Source organism: Euleptes europaea, chromosome 4 (genome assembly GCF_029931775.1).
Source record: "Euleptes europaea isolate rEulEur1 chromosome 4, rEulEur1.hap1, whole genome shotgun sequence".
NCBI lineage: Eukaryota > Metazoa > Chordata > Lepidosauria > Squamata > Sphaerodactylidae > Euleptes > Euleptes europaea.
This window is the reverse complement of record NC_079315.1, coordinates 94,927,292-94,949,224: the sequence shown is the minus strand read 5'-3', so window position 1 is coordinate 94,949,224 and position 21,933 is coordinate 94,927,292. Positions and strand designations below refer to the sequence as shown.

The 21,933-nt window shown below is 40.8% G+C and overlaps 1 protein-coding gene across 5 annotated transcripts in view; it reads left to right on the top strand.

Moving 5' to 3' along the window:
• KIF2A (kinesin family member 2A) overlaps positions 1-21,847 on the top strand; it is a 63,148-nt gene extending 41,301 nt beyond the window's left edge. For 2 of the 5 annotated variants that reach the window (XM_056847899.1, XM_056847897.1), the window contains exons 10-21: positions 1,180-1,270; positions 1,604-1,667; positions 2,215-2,306; positions 2,491-2,633; positions 3,656-3,860; positions 12,205-12,315; positions 13,676-13,743; positions 15,008-15,121; positions 15,672-15,822; positions 19,441-19,542; positions 20,420-20,555; positions 21,015-21,847. In XM_056847899.1, coding sequence (XP_056703877.1) covers positions 1,180-1,270; positions 1,604-1,667; positions 2,215-2,306; positions 2,491-2,633; positions 3,656-3,860; positions 12,205-12,315; positions 13,676-13,743; positions 15,008-15,121; positions 15,672-15,822; positions 19,441-19,542; positions 20,420-20,555; positions 21,015-21,100 — 1,363 coding nt within the window. In that variant the 3' untranslated portion in view covers positions 21,101-21,847. The remainder of the gene's footprint in view (positions 1-1,179; positions 1,271-1,603; positions 1,668-2,214; positions 2,307-2,490; positions 2,634-3,655; positions 3,861-12,204; positions 12,316-13,675; positions 13,744-15,007; positions 15,122-15,671; positions 15,823-19,440; positions 19,543-20,419; positions 20,556-21,014) is intronic. The other 3 variants (XM_056847901.1, XM_056847900.1, XM_056847898.1) reach the window with 2 other exon arrangements.
• The last annotated feature ends 86 nt before the right edge of the window (positions 21,848-21,933 follow it).

Below are 21,933 nucleotides of genomic sequence, written 5' to 3'. Positions count from 1 at the left end.
GCATTGCTGTGTGGTATGACTGGTTAATTTCCTATTTGCATATCTTGTTTCTCTCACTATGTGTTTCTTGTTTCTCTCATATACATTGTTTTTTATCCATTTATATTGGCAACATTGGCTCAGGGAAGTCAGCTATGTATTCTCAGCGATGTATTAAGAGTTTGAAAATGTTATTAAAAACATCGCTTTAAAAGGGTTTTTAAATGCCACGACTAAAAAATGGTTGGAAGACGTCTTCACAGCTAAAGGGGCCAAACAAAGTGCGAACAGTATTTTTGTAACAGTTTCAGACTCTTAATACATTGCTGGGAATACAAAATGCAGTAACCGTCTCTCCTAGCTCAAAGAGGACAGTTTGAAGAGGGAGGGAAGCAGGGCACTAGGTGGGATGTAAACTGCTTTTGACTGTTTTATGTGGAATAATTTCTGTTATGTACATCAGCAAACTGAATGAAAGTATGTGATTAAGTGAGATTATTTGTCCCATTACCTTTTAAATTCCCCTTTGGGAGATGATAGAAGCCACTCAGTCTTGGTAGTGAGTCATCACTAGCAGGGAAGGTGTGTCCTGCAAAAGCATTATAGACTGAATGCCAGTGAAACAGTGACATTTTTCTTCTTTTCTGTAAAAAATATTCTGTATCCAGTTGTTAGAGAGGTGAACAAACTGGGATTTCTCAGTTCAAACATGTGAAAGCACAGTTAGAACTGTGGTGGTGGTTTTGGGGTACTTTGGCTAATGTCTGAGCATGATAATTCTGCTTAGACTTCCTTTAGCTTTAGAAGTCTAATTCACATGTGAAACATTTCTTAAGTTTTGGTGCTTGTTAAAACAGCCTTTGTCTCTCCCAACTGAAGAATTGTTTGGAAGGCAGAAAATGGGCTCTGACTGGTGCTGCATGCGGCGCTGAAAATAATTTGTGTCAAATTGCTCTGCTACTGTCTCTTTCCCTAACTGCAGTAGACATTTTCAAAAATCGCTTTGATCGTTTTAGATTTTTTTTACTCACTAGTGCTGACCTAGAAAACATACTAAAGACATCTTAGGAAAAAAACTTCAAATCCTATTTCAAAGGATAAATGTATGTCTTTATAAAAGGAAATATGCCAGATACCTTTGTGTCATCTTTAAAATTAAAGCTAAGTATTGACATGTAATGGCTGTTTTCCTTGTTAAAGGTTTACTGCAAGGCCTTTAGTAGAGACCATATTTGAAAGAGGAATGGCGACGTGTTTTGCTTATGGACAAACGGGCAGTGGAAAAACCCATGTAAGTGTTAAGTTATACAGTCCTACTCAGATGTACGTTTGTTGCAGCTTAACCAGTTATGAGAGAATTTAACGTGTGTGTGTGTGTGTATTTGGGGCACTTTAAAGTATAGTTTGCCTCCATCCTTAATTGTTTAGAAAATCTCTACAGACGTCATTAAGAATGCTACTGTCACTTCAAAATTGCTTGTGGTCATAGAAAGTTAACAAACTTATGTACAAACAAATGTACTTATTAGTTTGGTGTGGGGCTGCTATTTCAGAAGAAATTAGGGTCATCTGATATGGAGTTTGTCTTCATGCCGTTCCTTTTATCTTACTGTTTTACCTTTAGACTATGGGTGGTGACTTTTCAGGAAAGAACCAAGACTGTTCAAAAGGAATTTATGCACTAGCAGGTAAATCTGTCTGATGGTTGTGCAAAATATAACTCTTTACATTTGGGTAGCAGTCGTCATGAATGCTACTTGATTCAGGTTGAGGTTGGACATGTGCTTCTCAGGTCAAAGGCCAGCACTCTTTCTCTCTGTGTGTGTAAAGTGCCGTCAAGTCTCAGCCGACTTATGGCGACCCCTTTTGGGGTTTTCATGGCAAGAGACTAACAGGTGGTTTGCCAGTGTCTTCCTCTGCAGAGCAACCCTGGTATTCCTTGGTGGTCTCCCATTCAAATACTAACCAGGGCTGACCCTGCTTAGCTTCTGAGATCTGACGAGATCAGGCTAGCCTGGGCCATCCAGGTCAGGGCCTTTCTCTGTATACTACAGGTTATATTGCTACCCTCTCTTAAATCTCTTTATATTAGCTTACTCCAAAATAGGTTAAGCATAAATTCATGAAATCTGTGAGTATATTAAACACATGAAACAAGCATGTGTTAATGGATCCGCAGTTGTGCATATAAAGTTTTTTCTGCCATTCAATTTTGTATTTTTAATTTGTTCACAGCTAGAGATGTCTTTTTAATGTTGAAGAAACCAAACTATAAGAAACTAGAACTTCAAGTATATGCAACATTTTTTGAGATTTATAGTGGAAAGGTATGTGACATTTTTTTAAAATGAGAAAAATCACTAAGCATTCTGAATTTATCAACCTATTTATTGCTCTCTACTGTCTTATTTGGCTGAATTGTGTTTGTCAAACAACAAATTTGATGTGCCAAGGATCCCTAGCTAACCCACACATCTGTTCTCCCTCTCTTCCCCATACTGCTCCCATAAGGTTTTTGACTTATTGAACAGGAAGACCAAGCTAAGAGTTCTAGAAGATGGTAAACAGCAAGTCCAGGTGGTGGGATTACATGAGCGAGAGGTTAAATGTGTTGAAGATGTACTAAAGCTTATTGAAATAGGCAACAGTTGCAGGTATTTTTATTTTTTGCTTTTTGAATTGTCAGCTGTAGTAAATAATAGCTTTCCGTGTTTTGATTTTTGTTCCCAACTACCACTTTTCTGGAAGACAAATGGTAGTAAAACTTGGAAATTTCCACATTTGGAGGAAAAACTTTTGGTTTCCCCCCATAATGTCTACTGAGCGTGATGTAACCACTATTTTTATTCATGTTAAGTGCTCTGCTCAGCTTAATATATTGGTAATTCCATGAAATGCTTACTCATGCCACACTGTAAACCAGCCTGTAGGTAAAGTTTAATATTTAACATTCCGACTTTCTTATTGCTTCTAATAGACAAAAATGTTCTTATTAAAACTGTATTGAATCAGATAAAGGGTTGGATCCCATAATCCGTCAGCAAAAGATGTGATGGTTATTGATCTTTCCTGTGTTCTTCTCTTACCTCCTCCAACAGCCCTTTCTGACCCTGGGAGAATCATGGGCCCCAGGTGAATGGGTTGGGAGGCTACAGTGGGAAGGGTGCAAAATCACCCTTTCCCCCCTCTTCTGTCAGAAAAGACAACCTATCTGATCATTAGTCTCCCCTTAGCTCTTCCAGGGTTGGGATGGGAATGCTTTTGGTAGGGGAATGTGTGAAATATCCTTGATCTTTATGTTCCCAGTTTATGTCTGTAAAGCAAATAGTGCTGCAGTACTGTGCAGAGTTATAAAAGTCTTAACAGTGCATTCCTAAGGAGAGTTACTCCAGTCTAAGCCCATTCATTTCAATTGGCTTAGACTGGAGTAACTCTCCTTAGGAATGCACTGTTAGTCTGTTGAACTCCTTGGGCTTAGATAGGAGTTACCTCTGCATAGGACTGCAGCATAAATCTCCTGGTTGTCTTATATTTTGATAGAGTATAAAATGTGCTTTAAGCTGCCTGCAGAAATGATGGGCCTTGCCCTGATGAAAAATGTTGCAGGTACTATGACAGTAATTTGTGACTCAGTGGCATTTCATCTTCTTCTCCCCACCACAACTCTTTGCTAAAGAACATCTGGTCAGACATCTGCAAATGCACACTCATCTCGGAGCCATGCAGTGTTTCAGATCATCCTCAGGAGAAAAGGAAAACTGCATGGTAAATTTTCATTAATTGACCTGGCTGGCAATGAAAGAGGAGCTGATACTTCCAGTGCAGACAGGCAAACACGACTGGAAGGTGCTGAAATTAACAAGAGCCTTTTAGCACTCAAGGTAAATAAAATGTCTTTAATTATGTTAGAGCTAATGAAGCCCCTGTAAGCTTTCCATCTTGCAGTAAATGTTTACAGTTCTGTAAGCAGTATTTTCACCTTTGAATTACTACATATTATTCATATTGAAATGCCTACACATACAAAGTCGATACACAATGTAGTATGACAAGTAATATAGGAAATGTAAGTATGTGTAGGATGTGTTTTTGTTAGTTTGTATCCCTCCCTTTTTCCATGGAGCTGAGAGCAGTACATTAGCCTTGCAACAATCCTGTGAGTTAAGCTCTGGAGAAGGACTTGCCCAATGCTCCACCCTGGGAGCTTCATAGCTGGGCAGAGATTGAAAGCGAGATGTCCCAGCACAGAGTAGTGAGAGTGAAAGCGAGATGTCCCAGCACAGACTAGTGGTTTGTCTAGGCTCTGGGAGATCCAGTTTCAGATCCCCATTCAGCCATGAATAGTTGCTGGGTAACCTTGGGCCAGTCATTCTCTGTTGCCAACTTACTTCGCAACAGAGGATAAAATGAAGGAGAGGAGTATGCTGCCCTGAACTTTTTGGAGGAAGGGTGAGATTAAAAAAAAGTGCTATATAAAATAATGTCCAAGCTTAACACTCTAGCCGCTCAGCTATACTGATGGTATACTTGCTGTTTGCCTAGGATTCAGAAGTTAGGTAGGCTTCTGCCTGTTTTAATATACTATTTGTGATTTATGTCACATAGTAGAGTAGGCCCTTTTGTTAGTCACAATAAGTGCAGGAGGGGACGGATCTGGCTCCGTCCTCCATGTCACAATACACCCAAAGTGCTGCCCTATGGCCTCAGTTTTTGGAGGAGATTTAAGAAGCACGCAGATCCTCCTCATCTGTCGGCTTTGGCAGCCTGGAGAGATGTGGGGCTGTTCCTCATTGGCTGCCTCGGATGTACTATAGTTGTAGAGGCTTCCTGACTGGTCCTGGTTTCTCACAAGGGCAGCTGCCATTGGAAGAGACCAACAGTATCTTCCCCAGTGGCCACAATTGGGTCCCACTTAATGGAGCCTTTCCTGTCAGGTTGTTGGCTGTCTGTAGCTGGAGCAGCTCCCCTGTGGAGTGGTTGGCTGGTGTGTCTGGGCTCCATTATCTTCCAGCTGCTGATCAGCTGGGCCACTGCATCTTGTGAAAGGGATGGGCTCTTGCAGTGGATGCCCAACAGAGCAGTGAATTCCCCCCCTCAACCTGCAGATGTTTCCATTTGGGTCTCAGTGAGACCCCTCCTGTATGTGGTGCTCTCCTCAAGATTGCTAAATGATTGGAGGGACTTCTTTCCTGGTGAGACTCTCCCAAATCTTAATACACAGAGGAAAAAACCAGTTAGGGTCTCCCTTATTATCCCTGTACTTTTGCCAAGTTAATTACTGATGCCATTGGGCTCTGCTATGCTTCTATTCTGGGGAGCCTTCCCAAGTGAGAAAGCTGGATGGCTGTCTCACAGCTAGTCCTATGCCTTGGGTCTCTTCACTGCAATCCTCTTCAGGGAGCCCCACAAGTGATCTTCGTTCTCTGGCTCCCCAGCCTGTGATGAGGCACTGGCAAGATTTAATTTTCTTCTTACTGGATCTGCCTTTCTGTTGTCCTTCCCATTACTTTTTGGAACCTGGCGTTACTACCACATAAGCAGTGCCATACTTTCCTGCTATTTCCCCGAGCAGCCTTTGATGAGCTTCCTGGCTACTGCCCTGAGTGTGGCCCCAGTGGCCAGGATGCTACAGGCATGTTTATGCTATCCATTCAGTGTTTCTGATAAAGTGCTCTGTGGTCTCTTCAACTGTTAGATGTCTCTGGACATGTAGTTGGTGATGTTGCCAAAGTTTGCACTTCAGAGTCTCAGAATGCAAACCTCAGTAGTTTGCAATACTTGCCTTTAATACACAAATGAGCATGATAGCCCTTAATTATTCTTTTTGCTTAAATTTGAATCCAAGCCTTAGATGCATTTGACCCTAAAGGTAACTAGGCATCAGGCACTTAATATCACAAAGGGCAGAGCAGCTTTTAAACTAGCTGCTTGGCGTAAGCTGACAGGAGCTGGGGAGGCTCTGGTTTGAAGCCTGAAGAATCATCTTTAAAGAATGATGTGGTAAACACTTGGGGGGATATTGATGAGAAAACTTAAAAATGAGAGTAGGGCAGCAAAGGAGGAAATCTGAGGGCCGAGGAAGGTGAGGATCCTTACAGAAGGAAATGAAGACAGGTGCCTATATGCCAGTTCTATAAGCCTCTAAGCCAAGATGGAGAGCTGGAGTGCTTGGTACTTAGTTACAGTTTCAATACAGTGAGCATTTCAGAAACTTGGTAGAATAGGGGAAATCAGTGGGATGCTGTTATTCCTGGGCGTAAACTCTATAGGACAGGGAAGAATGTATTGAGGGCAGTGTTGCTCTGTATATCAAAGAGTGTATAGTCAAATCAGCTAGGAAACATCAAGGGAATAACCCCCTCCCCCACAGAATCACTGTGAGTGGAGATACTGGACCCTAAGGATTCCGTAAAAGTGGTGGTATGCTATCACTTTCCATGAGGCAGATCTCAAAAAAGAAAGGGAAATCAAGGGAGGGGATTGAATTGTAGTAATACTGGTTGACCAACTACACTCACATTGACTGGACAAATGTGTTCTTGAGTCATGCTGTAGAAACAAGGTCCATAGATATCATAAATGACTGTTGGTACTCATGGTCACAGAGCTGACTAGAGGGGAAGTGACCCTGGACTTGGTTCTGGGCGGGGCTTGAGACATGCTGCAAGATATAGACAACGTTGCAATACTTGGGATCAATGATTTCAGTACTATTAAGTTCAACATTCATATCAGTGGAAAGTTGCCCCCAAAGTTCAGAACAGTCACCTTTGACTTCAAAAGAGAGAATTTCACAGAACTGAAGGCCCCAGTCGGAAGTGAGAAGATGCTCTCCAGGATGTTTGGACACTATTGGAAATCACACTAACAAAGGACCAGATACAGTGTATACCGTAAGTTAGGGAAGGTACTACCCAGTATAAAAGGATTAATAACCCAAGTCAAAGAAGCCATAAAAGGTAAAAAGGCCTCATTTAGAACGTTTGAAAAGTTGTCCCGAGTGAGGTAAACAGAAAGGACAGAAGTTCTGGTGAAACAAATGCAAGTTAAAAAAAAAGAGAATTTGAGGAGCACATTGCTTAAAACATCAAGACAAACAATAAGCATTTCTTCAAATATACTAGAAGTAGGAAACTGGCCAGAGTGCAGTTGGACTTCTGGATAACAGAGGAATGAAAGGATTGCTTAAGGAAGATGGAAGATGGCAGAGCAATTGAATGGATTCTTTGCATCTGTTTTCACTGTGTAAAATGTGGCACATGTACCCATACCAGAGGTGCTGTTCTCAGGGAGGGTCTCTGAAGACCTGTGTCAAATGAGTGGACGAGAGTTCAACTTTTAGGACTATTAGGCAAGTTGAAAACTATACACCCAAGGATTCTTAAGCAACTCAATGTGAACTGTTGACCTACCTCTCAGCATATGTAACTAGTCACTAAAATTGACCTCTGTACCAAAGGACTTGGAAGTAGCCCTGGAAATTAACCCAGTTTTTAAAAAGAACACATGAAGCTGCCTTATACTGAACCAGACCCCCCTTGGTCCATCGAAGTCAGTATTGTCTACTCAGACCGGCAGCAACTCTCCAGGGTTTCAGGCAGAGGTCTTTCACATCATCTACTTGCCTAGTCCCTTTAATTGGAGATGCCGGGGATTGAACCTGGGACCTTCTGCATGCAAAGCAGATGCTCTACCACTGAGTCACGGCCCCTCCCCTTTATTAGAAGTCCAGAGTGGATCATGGAAATTAAAGGCCAGTTAGTCTAACATCTTTCCCAGGTAAATTAGTAGAAACTGTTATCAAAGGTAGCACATGTGGATACAGTTAATCTAGTAGAAATTATACATTTGGACATTGAGAAGCTTTTGAAAAATTACCTCAGTTATTCAAGGTGGGAGTTGAGATATCTCTATAGAAGATCCCCTGACAAAGCAAATTGCAAAACGCGTAGTGATCAAGAAGAGCTAAATAAACTCTCTATCTTGCATCTTACTCTCCTTTGTCTTTTCCTACCCTTTTCAATCATTGGGGTGTAGGTCATCTGGGGCCTTTCAGTTGGTAGTCTCTGTATTCTTGTTCCAGGTGTTCTCTGGACCCAGATCTTCAGGCCACAGTCCTGCTTTCATTCATTTCATTCTCTTATTCACTCAGCTCTTATCCACACTTGGCCAAATCAGCCACAAATATAAGATTATAAGATTACACAGAGCCTTTTCTGCTTTAAGATGTTGCTGTAAATTGGTGGTAAAATCTCAGTCTTACTCTTATCAGTGGAAAGCTTGAAGCAAACAGCTGGTTTAGGCCATTTGGGGTATGGAGAACCATGCTGCTTTCTTCTGCTTTTGCAGGCCCTGTGAATTTTTCTTTTTATAAGACAGTTTAAAAAGTTTATCAGAGATTAGCTAGAACCCTTTAATAAGTAGAGATATTAATTTCATTTCTCACTTATTAGAATTCTACAATTTATATACAGTTTCTTCTGCTATCCCTCACAATATCTAAGTCTAAATCTGTGACTTTTCTGGTGACTATATATCTTTTTCTGAATTCCGCAGATAATTGGAAAGTGGGAATTGTCTTTCCCCTCTCTTTTGTTTATCTGGTTAATTTAATTTATTATTTATTAAAACATTTTTACCTTTCCTTTCCTTGTGGTTCAAGGTTCTTTGTTAGCTTCTTATTCTTTGGAAGCTAGATAGATGGGAACCCCTAGGTGAAGGTCAGAACATATGTGTTCAGGGAAGCTATAGCTTCCACTGTGTGATTCCTTCCTATTCTGATGCTGATGCTATCTTGCACACATTCCTCCATGATTGAGGCAGAGCCACCACCACAGCATGGAAGGAAGCTGGAAGGGCAGAAAGACTGCGCTGCCATCAGTTTCTTTGGGCAATGTTCTGTGTATAAGATGCTGGCTGTTGAGGTAACTAAACAGTCATCAGAGAGAGAGAGAGAGAGGGTATTGTCCCTGTTTTATTCTACTGTGTATCACAACAGGTGCAGATTAGTAATTAGCAAATGCAATGCTTAATAACACAGTTGCCTTCAGACATGCCTACTCATCTGACTCACCAAAGAGAAAAATAGAAACTAAACTGAATTAAGTGCTGGCAGAAATTGATTGCGAGTATTGCATGACTTCATTATGAAAATGCTTTTTTCAAAAAGATGCAGCATATGAAGCAGCTGGTTATCAGCACATTTGTAATCAAAATATAGACTTCATATACATTCCTGAGACACACCAATATAGTTATACTGCTTTTGATAGTTCTGTCTATATTGCTATCTTTCGTTTTGCCTTTTTTTAAAAATCCAAGACCTTTTAGAGGATGGTTTTTCATATCAGATTCAGGTTAATAACAATCCAGAGTAAAGTATTATAGATCTTTCTTAGTAAAAACTACATTTTCATAATTCTCAAGCAAAAAATCTGCAATTTGTGTTACTTGCTCTTAGAATAAATCCTACTATAAATGCCCATAATACAGAAATTTTTGTATTTGGATTAATGTGCCTTGCCAGCACAAAGAGAAAAAGGATTAATTTAAGATTGAGGGTTTATTTGTACTTAACTGCAGTTAACTGTTGTGCTGTTGCTGTGCTTTGTTTGTCATCTTCTAAATGCCTTTAATTATATAGGAGGATTAAGAGAAAGCAAGCAGCTACAGATGTTCCCAATTACTATTTTGGGGAATAAATAGGACTGTTCTAACTGAACAGTTTCCTTTTCCTTTTATGTCTTCTGCCTTTTGAGTTCATCAAATCCTGAGCTTGTTTCTGAAGGTCTTAAACCTTTATTAGTAGAAGAGACTGTATTGAACAGCACATGCTTTACATAATAAAGATCCAAAGTTCATTTACTAGCATCTCTGGTTAAAAGGTTCCCAGGTGGCAGGGGCTGTGAAGGACCTTCTGATGAGATCGTGTAGAGCTGCTATCAGTCGAAAGGTGGGACTAAACTGAATGGACCAGTGATGTGATCCTATAAGGCACTTTAGGCACTGTCCTGTCTTTCATGTTCGTATGAGGTTCTTCTCCCCTTCTGAAATGGCATGAGATGTCATTGCTATTAAAGTATTTGAAATCTGTTACTGCATTCTTAAATATTGGGTTTGTTCATCCAGTGAAGAGAGAGACAGATTGTTTCAAGTCATGTATTTTTCTGTAGTTTCACAAGCAGTGTCCCCTTCAAGCATTTGGTTTTTTTCTTGATCCTAATTTGACTGGACTGGTACTAAACTAAATAGGTGACTGAAGTGTTAGGGGGAATTAGAAAAGGAATTTTTGGAAATCAGAGTGTGCATAAACTGAGATGTCAGACTGGTGTCTTTATCACATTCATAGTTTCTTTACAAATAAGCTCCTGAACCTGGCTTCCTATCTTGAGCTTCAGATTTCTGTAAAGTTCAGTATGCTTGCTAGCCCAATAATTTGCATCATTGCCTGCAGTGTGCCTTCATATTGTGGCAAGTTTGAGATGTATGAGTCATTGGAGTGCTAACACAGAGTATTAGCTACATTATAGCCTCTTATATTGTTGTACACATTCTAGGGTAGGCTCAATCTCTCACCTGCTGTCATTGGAGCTCGCAGATGCGCACAGAACTCTCTGCTTTCTGTAGTTGCCAATACCCAAATTATAACCTCCATATGTGTTTGTTAATGCTGTTCTGTGTGTGCGTATTCTGTCATGTGTCGTAAGAACCCTGCAGTGCAATCCTGTGCGTGCCTGCTCAGAAGTGTGGCCCACTATGTTCAATGGTGCTTACTCCCAGGTGAGTGCACAAAGAAGTGAACCCCTGGTAGGTGGGATAGGAGCAGAAAACTGCTTAGGGGGAAGGGACAGGCTGGTTAGTGTAATGTAACTCAGGGAATGCTTGTTGAGGAACAAATGCCTAAGGCAGGGGTGTTAAACATAAGGCCCACAGGCCGGATCCGGCCCCTTGAGAGCTCTTATCTGGCCCGCGAGCCAGCCGAGGCAGCAACCCCCCCCCCCAACTCACAATCTGGGCTGGCGAGGCATGGCCCGGCCCGACCAAGTGACATTTATGTCATATCCGGTCCTCATAACAATTGAGTTTGACACCCCTGGCCTAAGGGACTAGAAGAGTAGCATTTTTTTTGTCAGGGAAGGAGACTCCTCCCACTGATATATCCTTCAGTAAAAAAAGTTGCGCTATTGTCATTTCCTTGGTCCTGTGATTGTTTTGGTTTTATTTTTGAAACGTGTGTATATTCTAAAGAAATACTCAAAACTGTTTCCAATAAAATAATCAAGAATGAAATGTAAACATGGTACAAATCATAGGATGACACTGAAATATTCAGATGAGCTTGACTCTCTGCCACTGTGGTGTGGTGATTAGAACATCAGACCAGGATCTGGTAGTTTCTGATTCAAATCCCCGCTCTGCCATGGAAGATTCTAACTGAGTGACCTTGGGCCAGTCCCACACTCATTCCTACCCTACCTCTCAGGGTTGTTGTGAGGATAAAATGGTGCAGAGGAGAATGATGTAAGTGACTTAGGGCTCCCATCGGGGGAAAAGTTGAGGGATTAAATGAAGTAAATAATAATTTGTGGTTTATTTCCATATTAGCCTTGCAGTCCTGGAGAAGGGCTACTGACAATTTAATTTGGGGGGATCCTTTTGAAGGGACAGGAGATACTAGTTTATGTTTGTTCATGTCTTGTACATGTGTGCAAAAGATTAGCCTGGAGGCTTTTTCAGGTTTCTCCTTAAGTCAAGTTTTGCAGCTAATTCACAGATCCTTTTTTTTAACAGAACTTTTAAAAGCGCCTGCAATAACCAACGATGTCATGTTAAGCACTCTCTTTGAGTCTGTGGCTTGAGTGACTCGTGTAGTGCTGTGGGCTAATGTGCTGTAAAAGATATGAGAAACAGTAGCAATTAAAAGTATTTGCCCATTGCTCCATGCCTCCATTAGACTCCGGTGTTAATATTCTGTTCAGGCTTAAAGTTCGAAGCTCTCGCAACACAACAACCCCAGCAGTATGATTGCCTTGAGGTTTAATGTTAGATCTGTCTTTTCTTAATGAGATATAATGAAAGTTGACTTGCAGTTCTTTAGCATTTGCTTAGAGGAGAGCAGCCTGTCATCTAGTATTCCCCCCGTCCCCCCGCTTGGTTGCAGTTGTGTTAAAATATTTTTGCACTAGTCCTGAGGATGGAAAAGCATAAACATGTTTATTCTTGCAGGAGTGCATCAGAGCCTTAGGCCGAAATAAACCTCATACTCCATTCAGAGCAAGTAAACTTACTCAGGTCCTAAGAGATTCATTCATAGGAGAAAACTCTCGCACCTGTATGGTAAGTTTATTAAACATGTTGCAGTGCTTTGTACTGTTGTAAACATGGCCTTTTGGGGATATTCTCTATATGATAAAAGGTCCTGTAGAGCTTGAGACAATAACTTCTGTATTCCCATGTGCCACTGTATTCTTAAACCGTGATCTGGGGACAGAAGTTTCGTTTTTCTTCACAACCAAAACTCTTAGTGAATTCTCCGAGGGGTTGTTTCTCTGGCTTTCAACTGTCATTTGTGAACTGGAACTTAAAAATCAGAATAAGAGGTTCATATATCCAATAAGATATATAGGTTTTTTTGGTCAGTTTGAAGAGGGTTCCGGTTTATTGGTACATTATCATCAAGTTTCAGTGTGGCTGTGAAAACTACTCAGTAGAATTAGAGAAGTGCCCTCTATGGGGAAAAAATGTATACTGCATAGATATCTACAGATGCTTTCTGCTGTTTTTAGTTGTGTGTTCCTAATGCATCCTATTTTTCACACATCAGTGACCCAGTTAGTTGCTGAGACACTAAAAAAAAAATTAATGTTAACTTTGAAATAAAGGAAGTAGGCTACGGGAATGATAACCTCTTTAGCCTTTGCAGCTGTGGGATGGTGCCAAGATTATTTCACAATTATGTGAGACTATAGTGGACAACTGAACTGATAAAAGTTACTATTTTGAGCACATGTGAAGTTGCTTTTATTGAGTCAGACTGCTGATCTGTTGGGGTCAATATTGTCTGCCCCGACTGACAGCAGCTCTCCAGGGACTCAGGTATTTCACATAATTACTATCTGATCTGTTTAACTGGAGGAGCTGGCGATCGAGCCTGGGGCCTTTTGCATGCCAAGCAGTTGCTCCAGCCACTGTGCCACAGTCCTGTCCTCATGTGTGTTCAGATGTTACATATAGGGTTTGCTTACTGTTTTAGGTATCGCACTGGCTGCCATGTTGAGACTTGGCCGTACATTTCATGTGAATGACTACCTGTTTTTGTATATTAGACCTATTTTTGATATTGTTGTGCCTTGTTGCTTTGACAAATTTAAATGTTTTTTTAAATATTAGTATCACTACCCAATCTTCGAACTTTCTTCATATTCTACTGAATGTTTATGGTGAATGTTTTAGTGTGCTCTAAAATGTTACTTCAGTTTAAACTGAACATGGAATGATTAAACACCTAATATGCATCACTTGGATACAGAGCGCTTGCTGATAGATAATTGATTTTTTTTTTTTAGCTTTATAAATATTTAAAAATTCCTCTCTATGTGATACAAATACTACTTTGGACATACTTTCTTAAAAGTCTTTAAATGTTGCTCTTCTTAAAGAAAATAACTTGCTGGCTTCTGGTATGTTTTCCTCCCAGATCGCCACTATTTCTCCAGGGATGGCATCTTGTGAAAACACTCTAAACACTCTAAGATACGCAAACAGGTATGCAAAGCTTCTGTTTTTAGATTCAATTTTTGGGATTTGTAGCATTTCTTTTGTAGCATGTTGTTACTTCATAGGTGACTATCTTAACACTTGCTTACATGCCTAGGAAATTCACATTTGAAAGTGGATCCAAACATTTTTCTTACTTTTAATGTTGGGATGCACTTTCAAATGAAACTGTGAAAGAATTTAAACCAACCTCACGATATCGGTATAGATTTCTGGCTTCTCCAGCAACACGAAGCTGAGCCTCTAGGCCTTCAGTTTTACTCAGACTGGCTGACTATGGAGATGGGTTGGCCTGAAGTGCTGACAGCTGACCCCAATGTGCTCTCCCTGCTTCACATCACAGCCCAGCACTTTCAGCTTGTGCTTCAGGTTTGGGGTGGGGAGACTTTGGCTTTTAAGACTAATGGAGTGTGGTGAGTCAGCATGTGAACAACTGCAGCTGCCCTCTAAGAGTGCTGATACAGTGCAAGGGTATGCTAAAATATTTAACACGCTGTTCTATAAGGCACCAGTGAACACTCGGCCTTCACAGCCTGTTTTGAACAATCACTTCCCAAAGAAGTGTTTTTGGTTTTTGCCTGTGAATCAGTCATCAGATGACGTTCCTTGCTGGAAAATATCTGTTGCTGTGTCAGGCAGTAATGGGTGGGCAGCTATCATGCTAGGCATATTTGTTGTGATGCTTTGCCAAAGACTCTTGACCTTATGTTGAAATACGGGTTCCTTTGGCATGGCGTGCGATTGTCTGGTATGTCAGCGTTCTTAGATTCTGCTTAATACATCACAGCACTTCTGTTAGTTCATACACAGTCTTCATTTTCAGCCTTCCACCTTCTGAGGACTTATATGTAGCTTGTGGGTGGTAAAAGTGTACGACTGCATATTTGTAACAGTTATAATTAAAGAGACCGCTGAAATCTAGGCAGTAGATGCAACTAAATAGGCAATGATTTGTTTCTGTTTCTGAAGCTGTTCAAAGGAGTGCTCAGTTCCAAGAAGTCAGTGTGGTCTATTAGTGAGAAGGTTGAAACTGCTGGCATTCCATCTGACCCATTGATTTGTTAGTCCCTGTGTTGTAACGGTGTTCTCTTAGAGGGTTGTGAAGAGGGTTATTGAGAGAGGTGGTTTGTTAAGCACTTTGGGGGCACTAGCAAAAGGGCTATGCAAATGACTAACTGATATAAAACTGTAATTTTTGCTGTCTTTACAAGAACACTTTCTTTTAATTTGCTGCTGTATCTTGCTGCTGCAGAGTAAAGGAATTTGGAATTAGTCCTTCGGACATTCCCTTCTCACAGGGTAGTGGCAGTCGCTCTGATCTCTCTCCTTCCTATGAGTATGACGACTTTTCTCCTTCAATCACCAGGTCTACTTCATTCTTTACATGGAATCTTTATTTTTGAGGGTTTTTTCCCTCTTCTCTTCAGCTGTGTAATTTTACAGACAAACCTTCACTTGCTGTCCCTGCCTTTATAGTCATCACCTCTTTTTTTTTGTTTCCATTCTGTTTGACAGGTGGTGGTACTGCATGGCCTGCAATCATCTTCCCAATTATTATTCATCTTTTTTTTCTTCCAAGCATTTCATGCCCAGGCTTATTGTTTCCCCTCATATATAAGAAGTGGTGATGTTACCTTTGTAATACTGACACTTCTGCATCTGAATAATTGAAGTTACGTATTGGTTCATTTTTTAAAAAAAAAAATGCTCATGCAGCAATTATGATTTCGACACTTGCATGTCCGTAAAGTTCAGTTGTGTAATGCGGAACATTGTGATTGGCTCCTTAAGAGTGCAATATGTGCATGAGGCTGACATCATCACTCTGATTTATGTGCACCAATGAGTTTTTCTCTGCCCTGAATGAAATGAAATGTTAACTAATTTTAAAATGAACACCTGTTTTACAACATTAGAGTAAAGGAGCTGACTGTTGATCCCAGTGCTGCCGGTGATATCCGTCCAATCATGCATCATACTCCAAATCAGATTGATGACTTGGAGGCACAGTGGGGTGTTGGGAGCTCACCTCAGAGAGATGATCTCAAACTACTTTGTGAACAAAATGTGAGTATCTCACATACCACAGCAGGAATGCAAACTCTGGCCAGTTATTTACTGATAAAACTTGTGTGTTCTACCATAAAGGAAGCCTGGGCTCTGTATTAATTCGAAGCGGAGATGATTGCATGTTGCATGCATTCTTTCATTTGTGAAGCTACTGGTGATCAGTTGAGTAGACTTTGAATTCTGTGGATTGGATCCGCTGGAGATTTTCTATGGGTGGAATCATAGAATCATAGAGTTGGAAGGGACCACCAGGGTCATCTAGTCCAACCCCCTGCACAATACAGGAAACTCACAACTACCTCCCCCACACACCTCCAGTGACCCCTACTCCATGCCCAGAAGATGGCCAAGATGCCCTCCCTCTCATGAACTGCCTAAGGTCATAGAATCAGCATTGCTGACAGATGGCCATCTAGCCTCTGCCCAAAAACCTCCAGGGAAGGAGAGCTTACCACCTCCCGAGGAAGTCTGTTCCACTGAGGAACCGCTCTAACTATTAGAAAATTCTTCCTAATTTCTAGGTGAATTTTTACTTATGGAGAATGATTTTCAGGAGCCGTTTGGGGCTGTGTGGGGGGTCAAGAAAATTGTGTTCCATGGGCAGAAATCTTTCTCCCATGGAAGAGTTCTGGGGGATTCAAACCTGTTTTGACAGGAAGGATAATCTATTCAGTTTTTGGATTTACGTGTCACCAGACATAGCCCCAGAGAGCCGTGGGGTGGGGGAGATTAACATAATATCGCAAAGAATAAAACCACTCAAACTAAAATAACTCTTCAGTGCCTCAGCTCTGTTCATAATTTCATAAACACTCTCGTCAGCCATCTTCTGAATTTAGAGCCCCTTCTCAGGGCGGCTTTTTCTTCATAAACAAGAGTATCCCCAAACCTCTGTCAGTTCAGTTCTCTCCTTTCTCTTCCTGCTCTTCTTTGAGGTGATCAGAACTACACGCAGTATTTTAGGTCTGCTTGCAATATAATTTATACAACGGCATGGGGACAGCTGATGTGTGCTAGCAATTATTAGGAAAGGATTGTTAAGAAAAAAATTGCCTTTTGGCCTATTAGCGCACTTGTGCTGACATTTTAGAGAGTTTTGTGGTTCTGTTAGGATTATTCTGGATGATTAATTCAAACCAGTTCAGCATGTAAGTAAAGTTAGAATTTTTTTGTTCCAAAGTGTGTATCTATTATTAAATCACATTAGTCATTCGGTTTTAAGAGATCCTTTTGAAGATCTTCACCATCCTGATCAATTCAAGTCATCTGCCATATTGGCTACCTCACTATTTGCTTCTGACTGCAAATGATTTTGAGAAAGTCCAGTAGCACTGATCCTACTATGTATTCTTAGGAAGTGTCACAGCTAACTTTTACCTTTTGTGAATATTCCAATCTTATACTTTCTGTTTTTAACTGTTTAGTGATCCTTAAGAGGATCTTTGCTCTTACCAGTAACTGCTAAGTTCTTTTTGATAAATTTAGTGAAGTACTTTCTGAAAACCTTTTCAAAAATCTCAGTGTACATAGTCCACCAGATAACCTTCAAAAGAATTCTAAAAAGAATAGTGAGGCAAAATGCCCCTTTGCAGAAGCCACACTGATTCCTTCTTCCTCAGACATGCTTTATAAATTTAATGATAACGCTAACCCATTACCAAGTTTCATAGATGGTGAAGCAAGAGAACAAGCGGGACATCTTTGAACTTGGGGATCTGTCAGTAGCTTCTGTGTGTGCATTGTCCACAGTATGCCAGACAGACCTTTTTAAAAAATGCCAAATCTCAATCATGTCAGAAGGCACAGACATTAGTCCTGCCACCTGTTCCTCCAAAAAATATTACAGGTTGAGTATCCGTTATCCGGAAATCTGATATCCAAAATAATCCAAAATCCAAATCTTTTGAGCGCTCACAAAGGGTAATAAAATGGCAGGCCAGTCGCGCTAACGGCAGGTTCCCCACGATGCCCCACATGCACAAAAATATTAAAAATATTGTATAAAATTACCTTCAGGCTATGTGTATAAGATGCATATAAAACATAAATAAATTCTGTGTTTAGACTTGGGTCCCATCCCCAAGATATCTCATTATGTATATGTAAATATTCCAAAATACGGAAAGATCCGAAATACAGAACGATTCTGGTCCCAAGCATTTCAGATAAGGGATACCCAAACCTGTGTATCATAAGGATAACGAAAGACCCTTTGAAACTTTTGTTCCTGCATTTAGAACTCCTTGTGAGCCTGAACAGAACTTTCTAGGACAGCTTTCTTTCTCGGAAGCAAGGTTCCAAGTCCACTTTGAAAAGGCGGATCAGTTTGGCTCACCAGTTTGGGACAGGGCCACCATAGTCCTGATGTGCATCATGGTGCACGTTGCCCCTTAGTTGTTATCTCAGCACTTCTGCATCAGCTTGTACTTTTATCCAGAATTGCGAAATAGTGGTCAGTGCTTCTGTAGAAATTTAACCTGCCCTTAGGCAACAGAATTGCTCCCCCCCCCCCCCCCGGAATGAAGTGTGGTGCTCTTTCAACAGGATGTCCACCTTGGTTATAAATGACTGTCTTAGTCAGAAAAAAATTGTCAAGAGAAAATGCTGCTTTGTTTAGCCTGATTTAGGAAAGAGCATATCCAGGAGGATCTCTCTTTCTAACCTCTCTATTTTTTCAGCATATCTGTTATTCTGCATGCATTGCAGTTAAGAAACTCACTTATTAAAAAAAAAAAGTATTGTATGTACATAGAATCATAGAGTTGGAAGGGACCACCAGGGTCATCTATTCAGTTTATTTTGAAACTAAGTGGGGCTTCTACTTCTTTCCATTTTAGACTATATAAGTGTACATCTAAGAAATATGAAAGGCATATATTACAGCCACATGGCGTAAGAATTGTCTCGTTGGACCAGATCGAAAGTCGATCAGGCTTAGGCTTCTGTTTCCATCTGTGGGCCGGCAGGGTTTCTAGGAAACTCACAGCAGGGCTTGATGGCCATATAACCTTACCCTAGTTGCTTGTTCTCAACATCTGGTAATGCTGTGCTGCATGAAAAGAGATACATTGCCTGTGACTTTGGCTGTTGTGTGACGGCGTGAGAGAGAGACATGTTTTTGGTGAACAGAACTTGTATTGTCAAAGGCTTTCACGGTCAGAGTTCATCGGTTCTTGTAGGTTATCCGGGCTGTGTGACCGTGGTCTTGGTATTTTCTTTCCTGACGTTTCACCAGCATCTGTGGCTGGCATCTTCAGAGGAGTAACACTGAAGAGACACAGGAGAGAGACTGTCCTTCAGTGTTACTCCTCTGAAGATGCCGGCCACAGCTGCTGGCAAAACGTCAGGAAAGAAAATACCAAGACCACGGTCACACAGCTCGGATAACCTACAAGAACCGAAGAGCTTGTATTCCTCCAAGCTGAAAGCAGCTTGTTCAGAAAGCGCTGTCTCCTCTGAACAGAAAGTGCACTTAATGCTAATTACGTAGTTCTTTTTAAAATTGATGTCAATTAGTTCCTTGGAGTACAGCTTTCCTTCTTACGTTTCAAAAAAGGAGTTGGCATGTATAATTCTAGAGGGTTTCATTGGACTGTGTTTTTGTTTGTTTTAAAGGAGGAAGAAGTTTCACCACAGTTGTTCACTTTTCATGAAGCTGTGTCACAGATGGTGGAAATGGAGGAACAAGTAGTAGAAGACCACAGAGCTGTCTTCCAGGTAAATATTACGAGAGAGGCAAGCAGTTCCTGGGGGGGGGGGAATTGCAACTTGCACAGGGCGTGGGGCTCTTAGCCACCTGCTTATGGCATTGTGAGTTCTGAAACTACTTATGGCAGTCGTGCAGTATTCTAAATTATTTGTCTGTTGGGTCGGTTTGGATGCAGTACACAACTATGGTTTATTTTAACTGGGGCTAACTTGTGCAAGCAGGATTCAGTTCACAGATGATCATCAAATCCTGGCTTGTACCTGCGAATCATTTTTCAGTGCCTTCACTCCCCCTCCCCCTTTGCATTCCAACTTATTTCACAGTGCCCAACTGAAGGCAAAGCTTCTTCATGCCAGTGGCACAAGAGAGGGGGAAGTTGTACTAGGGACTTCTCAGCTGCTGTGGGAATGGCAGGCAGCTACTGAACGAAGCCCCCCTCCCCCTTTTCTGGACAATACCGAAGGAAACAGCTAGACATTCATATTAACCCTTTCCTCATAAAATCCCTGATGAAAACAACTTCCGGCTGCCGTTTTCAGTTTTCCCACATACAAACATGCCTTCCCAAGCAACTCAAGACTAACTGTGGTTAATAAAACAAAACTTCAGATCCTGGTATGAACTAACAATAGTCAGGGTTAAGGCCTGCATTTGGAGCATCAACTAGTTATGCCCCTCTTCCTTTCCTAGTCTTTATTGAAATGGCAATTAATTTTGCTTATTCCTGAAACTTTCAGTATGTATGTGTTTTCCAATCTTGCTACAACTTTGTGCTGTCTAGAAAGGATTTGAGAATTTTGAGAACAGCAACAAAAGTTTAGCCTTTTATGCTCAGTACTTTGTCTTCATATATCTGTCTTTTCCTCCCTGCTTTCATCTTATTAGGAATCGATTAGGTGGTTAGAAGATGAAAAAGCTCTTCTTGAAATGACAGAAGAAGTAGACTACGATGTGGATTCTTATGCTACACAACTTGAAGCAATCCTAGAACAAAAAATTTACATTTTGACTGAACTTCGAGGTAGATACGTTTATGTATTTGAAAAAGCACTCTTGTAAATCTGAAAATTGGATAAAAGTTATAGGTGGCTTAATTTTAAAAAAAAGGATGGTAAGAGAAAAAAACTCCTGCTGTGTCCTTCCTCAATATTTCAGGATAGTTGATCAAGAGAAAGGAATAAAGAAGAAGAGTGTAGGTAAAATATGGAGAAAGGGGAGAAATCCGTTGTGTTTGACAACCGTATAATGATATATAAACTAAATCTAGGAACTATTAGTATTTTAGACTCCCATGTCCTGCATGATTATGCATCTTCCAATAGGTGCTTTTCTTGTATTCTTGTCACACCTTCCTTGTTTACACCTCCTTAGGCAACTTGCACATGGTCTATGTTGTGTATTTACTCCTGTAACAGACGGCATGGATGAGGGAACCACGGTGAAACAAGTAACTAATTTTTATTTCCTTTGCCTCTTAAAGATAAAGTGAAATCCTTCCGCACAGCACTGCAAGAGGAGGAGCAGGCCAGTAAACAGATCAATCCGAAGAGACCACGTGCCCTTTGAAGCACGCCTCTGCTGCTAAAGGATGCCTGAGCCTTCCTCGCTGGTACTATGCGGTTGTGTTTGGGAAACGAGGCTGCAAGAAGTCAAAACTACTTGAACGATTTCAAACTTTTTGAAGTGTCTGTGGAAATGTCCTGTTTCTCCTTCCCCTGGCCGACATTTCAGTTGTGTGGATCACTCCCAATATGCCTGCAGAATGCTTCTCTCCCAGGCAGCACAAGCCAGGCAGGTTTCGGAGCTGGGAAGCACTTTTCGTTTCAATCGTTTAACTTCCTCAAATTGTGAATCTTTTTATGTTTTGGAAATCTTTTTTGCCATTTTTTTTTTTAAAAATAATGAAGTCAAATGGTGGACTTGTAAAAACTTCAGTATTTTGTTTCACTTATGTCAAGTTTTGTTGCAAAGAGCAGCTGTGCAGTTTTGTATGTGCATGCATGCCCATCTCATCAGTGATTGTACAGACCTCCTCCTCCTCCTCTACTAGACAGCTGTGCTCACCTCCTCCCAATCTGTGCCTTGACCAAGGCGACTTGACCCTAGACGTCCTCTCTGAAGCACAGCTTTAATAAACGACATTCCTTATTTGTCAACGTAAGTTACGTTTATTGTGTGTACATTTTAATGTGTGTTGGAATATTTTTTTTCTTGTGACTAGTTCTTCATTTCACAGTTTGTGCCATATCATTGACCTGGAATTAAAGAGCTGTCTGGATCAACAGCAAGCCATTCCACTTTACCCTGTAAAAATCTGGAATCATGATTTATTACAATACCATAAAGAGTCTTAACACTTCCTTTGTAAAAGACAAAAAAAACTATAAATTAGTGGATGT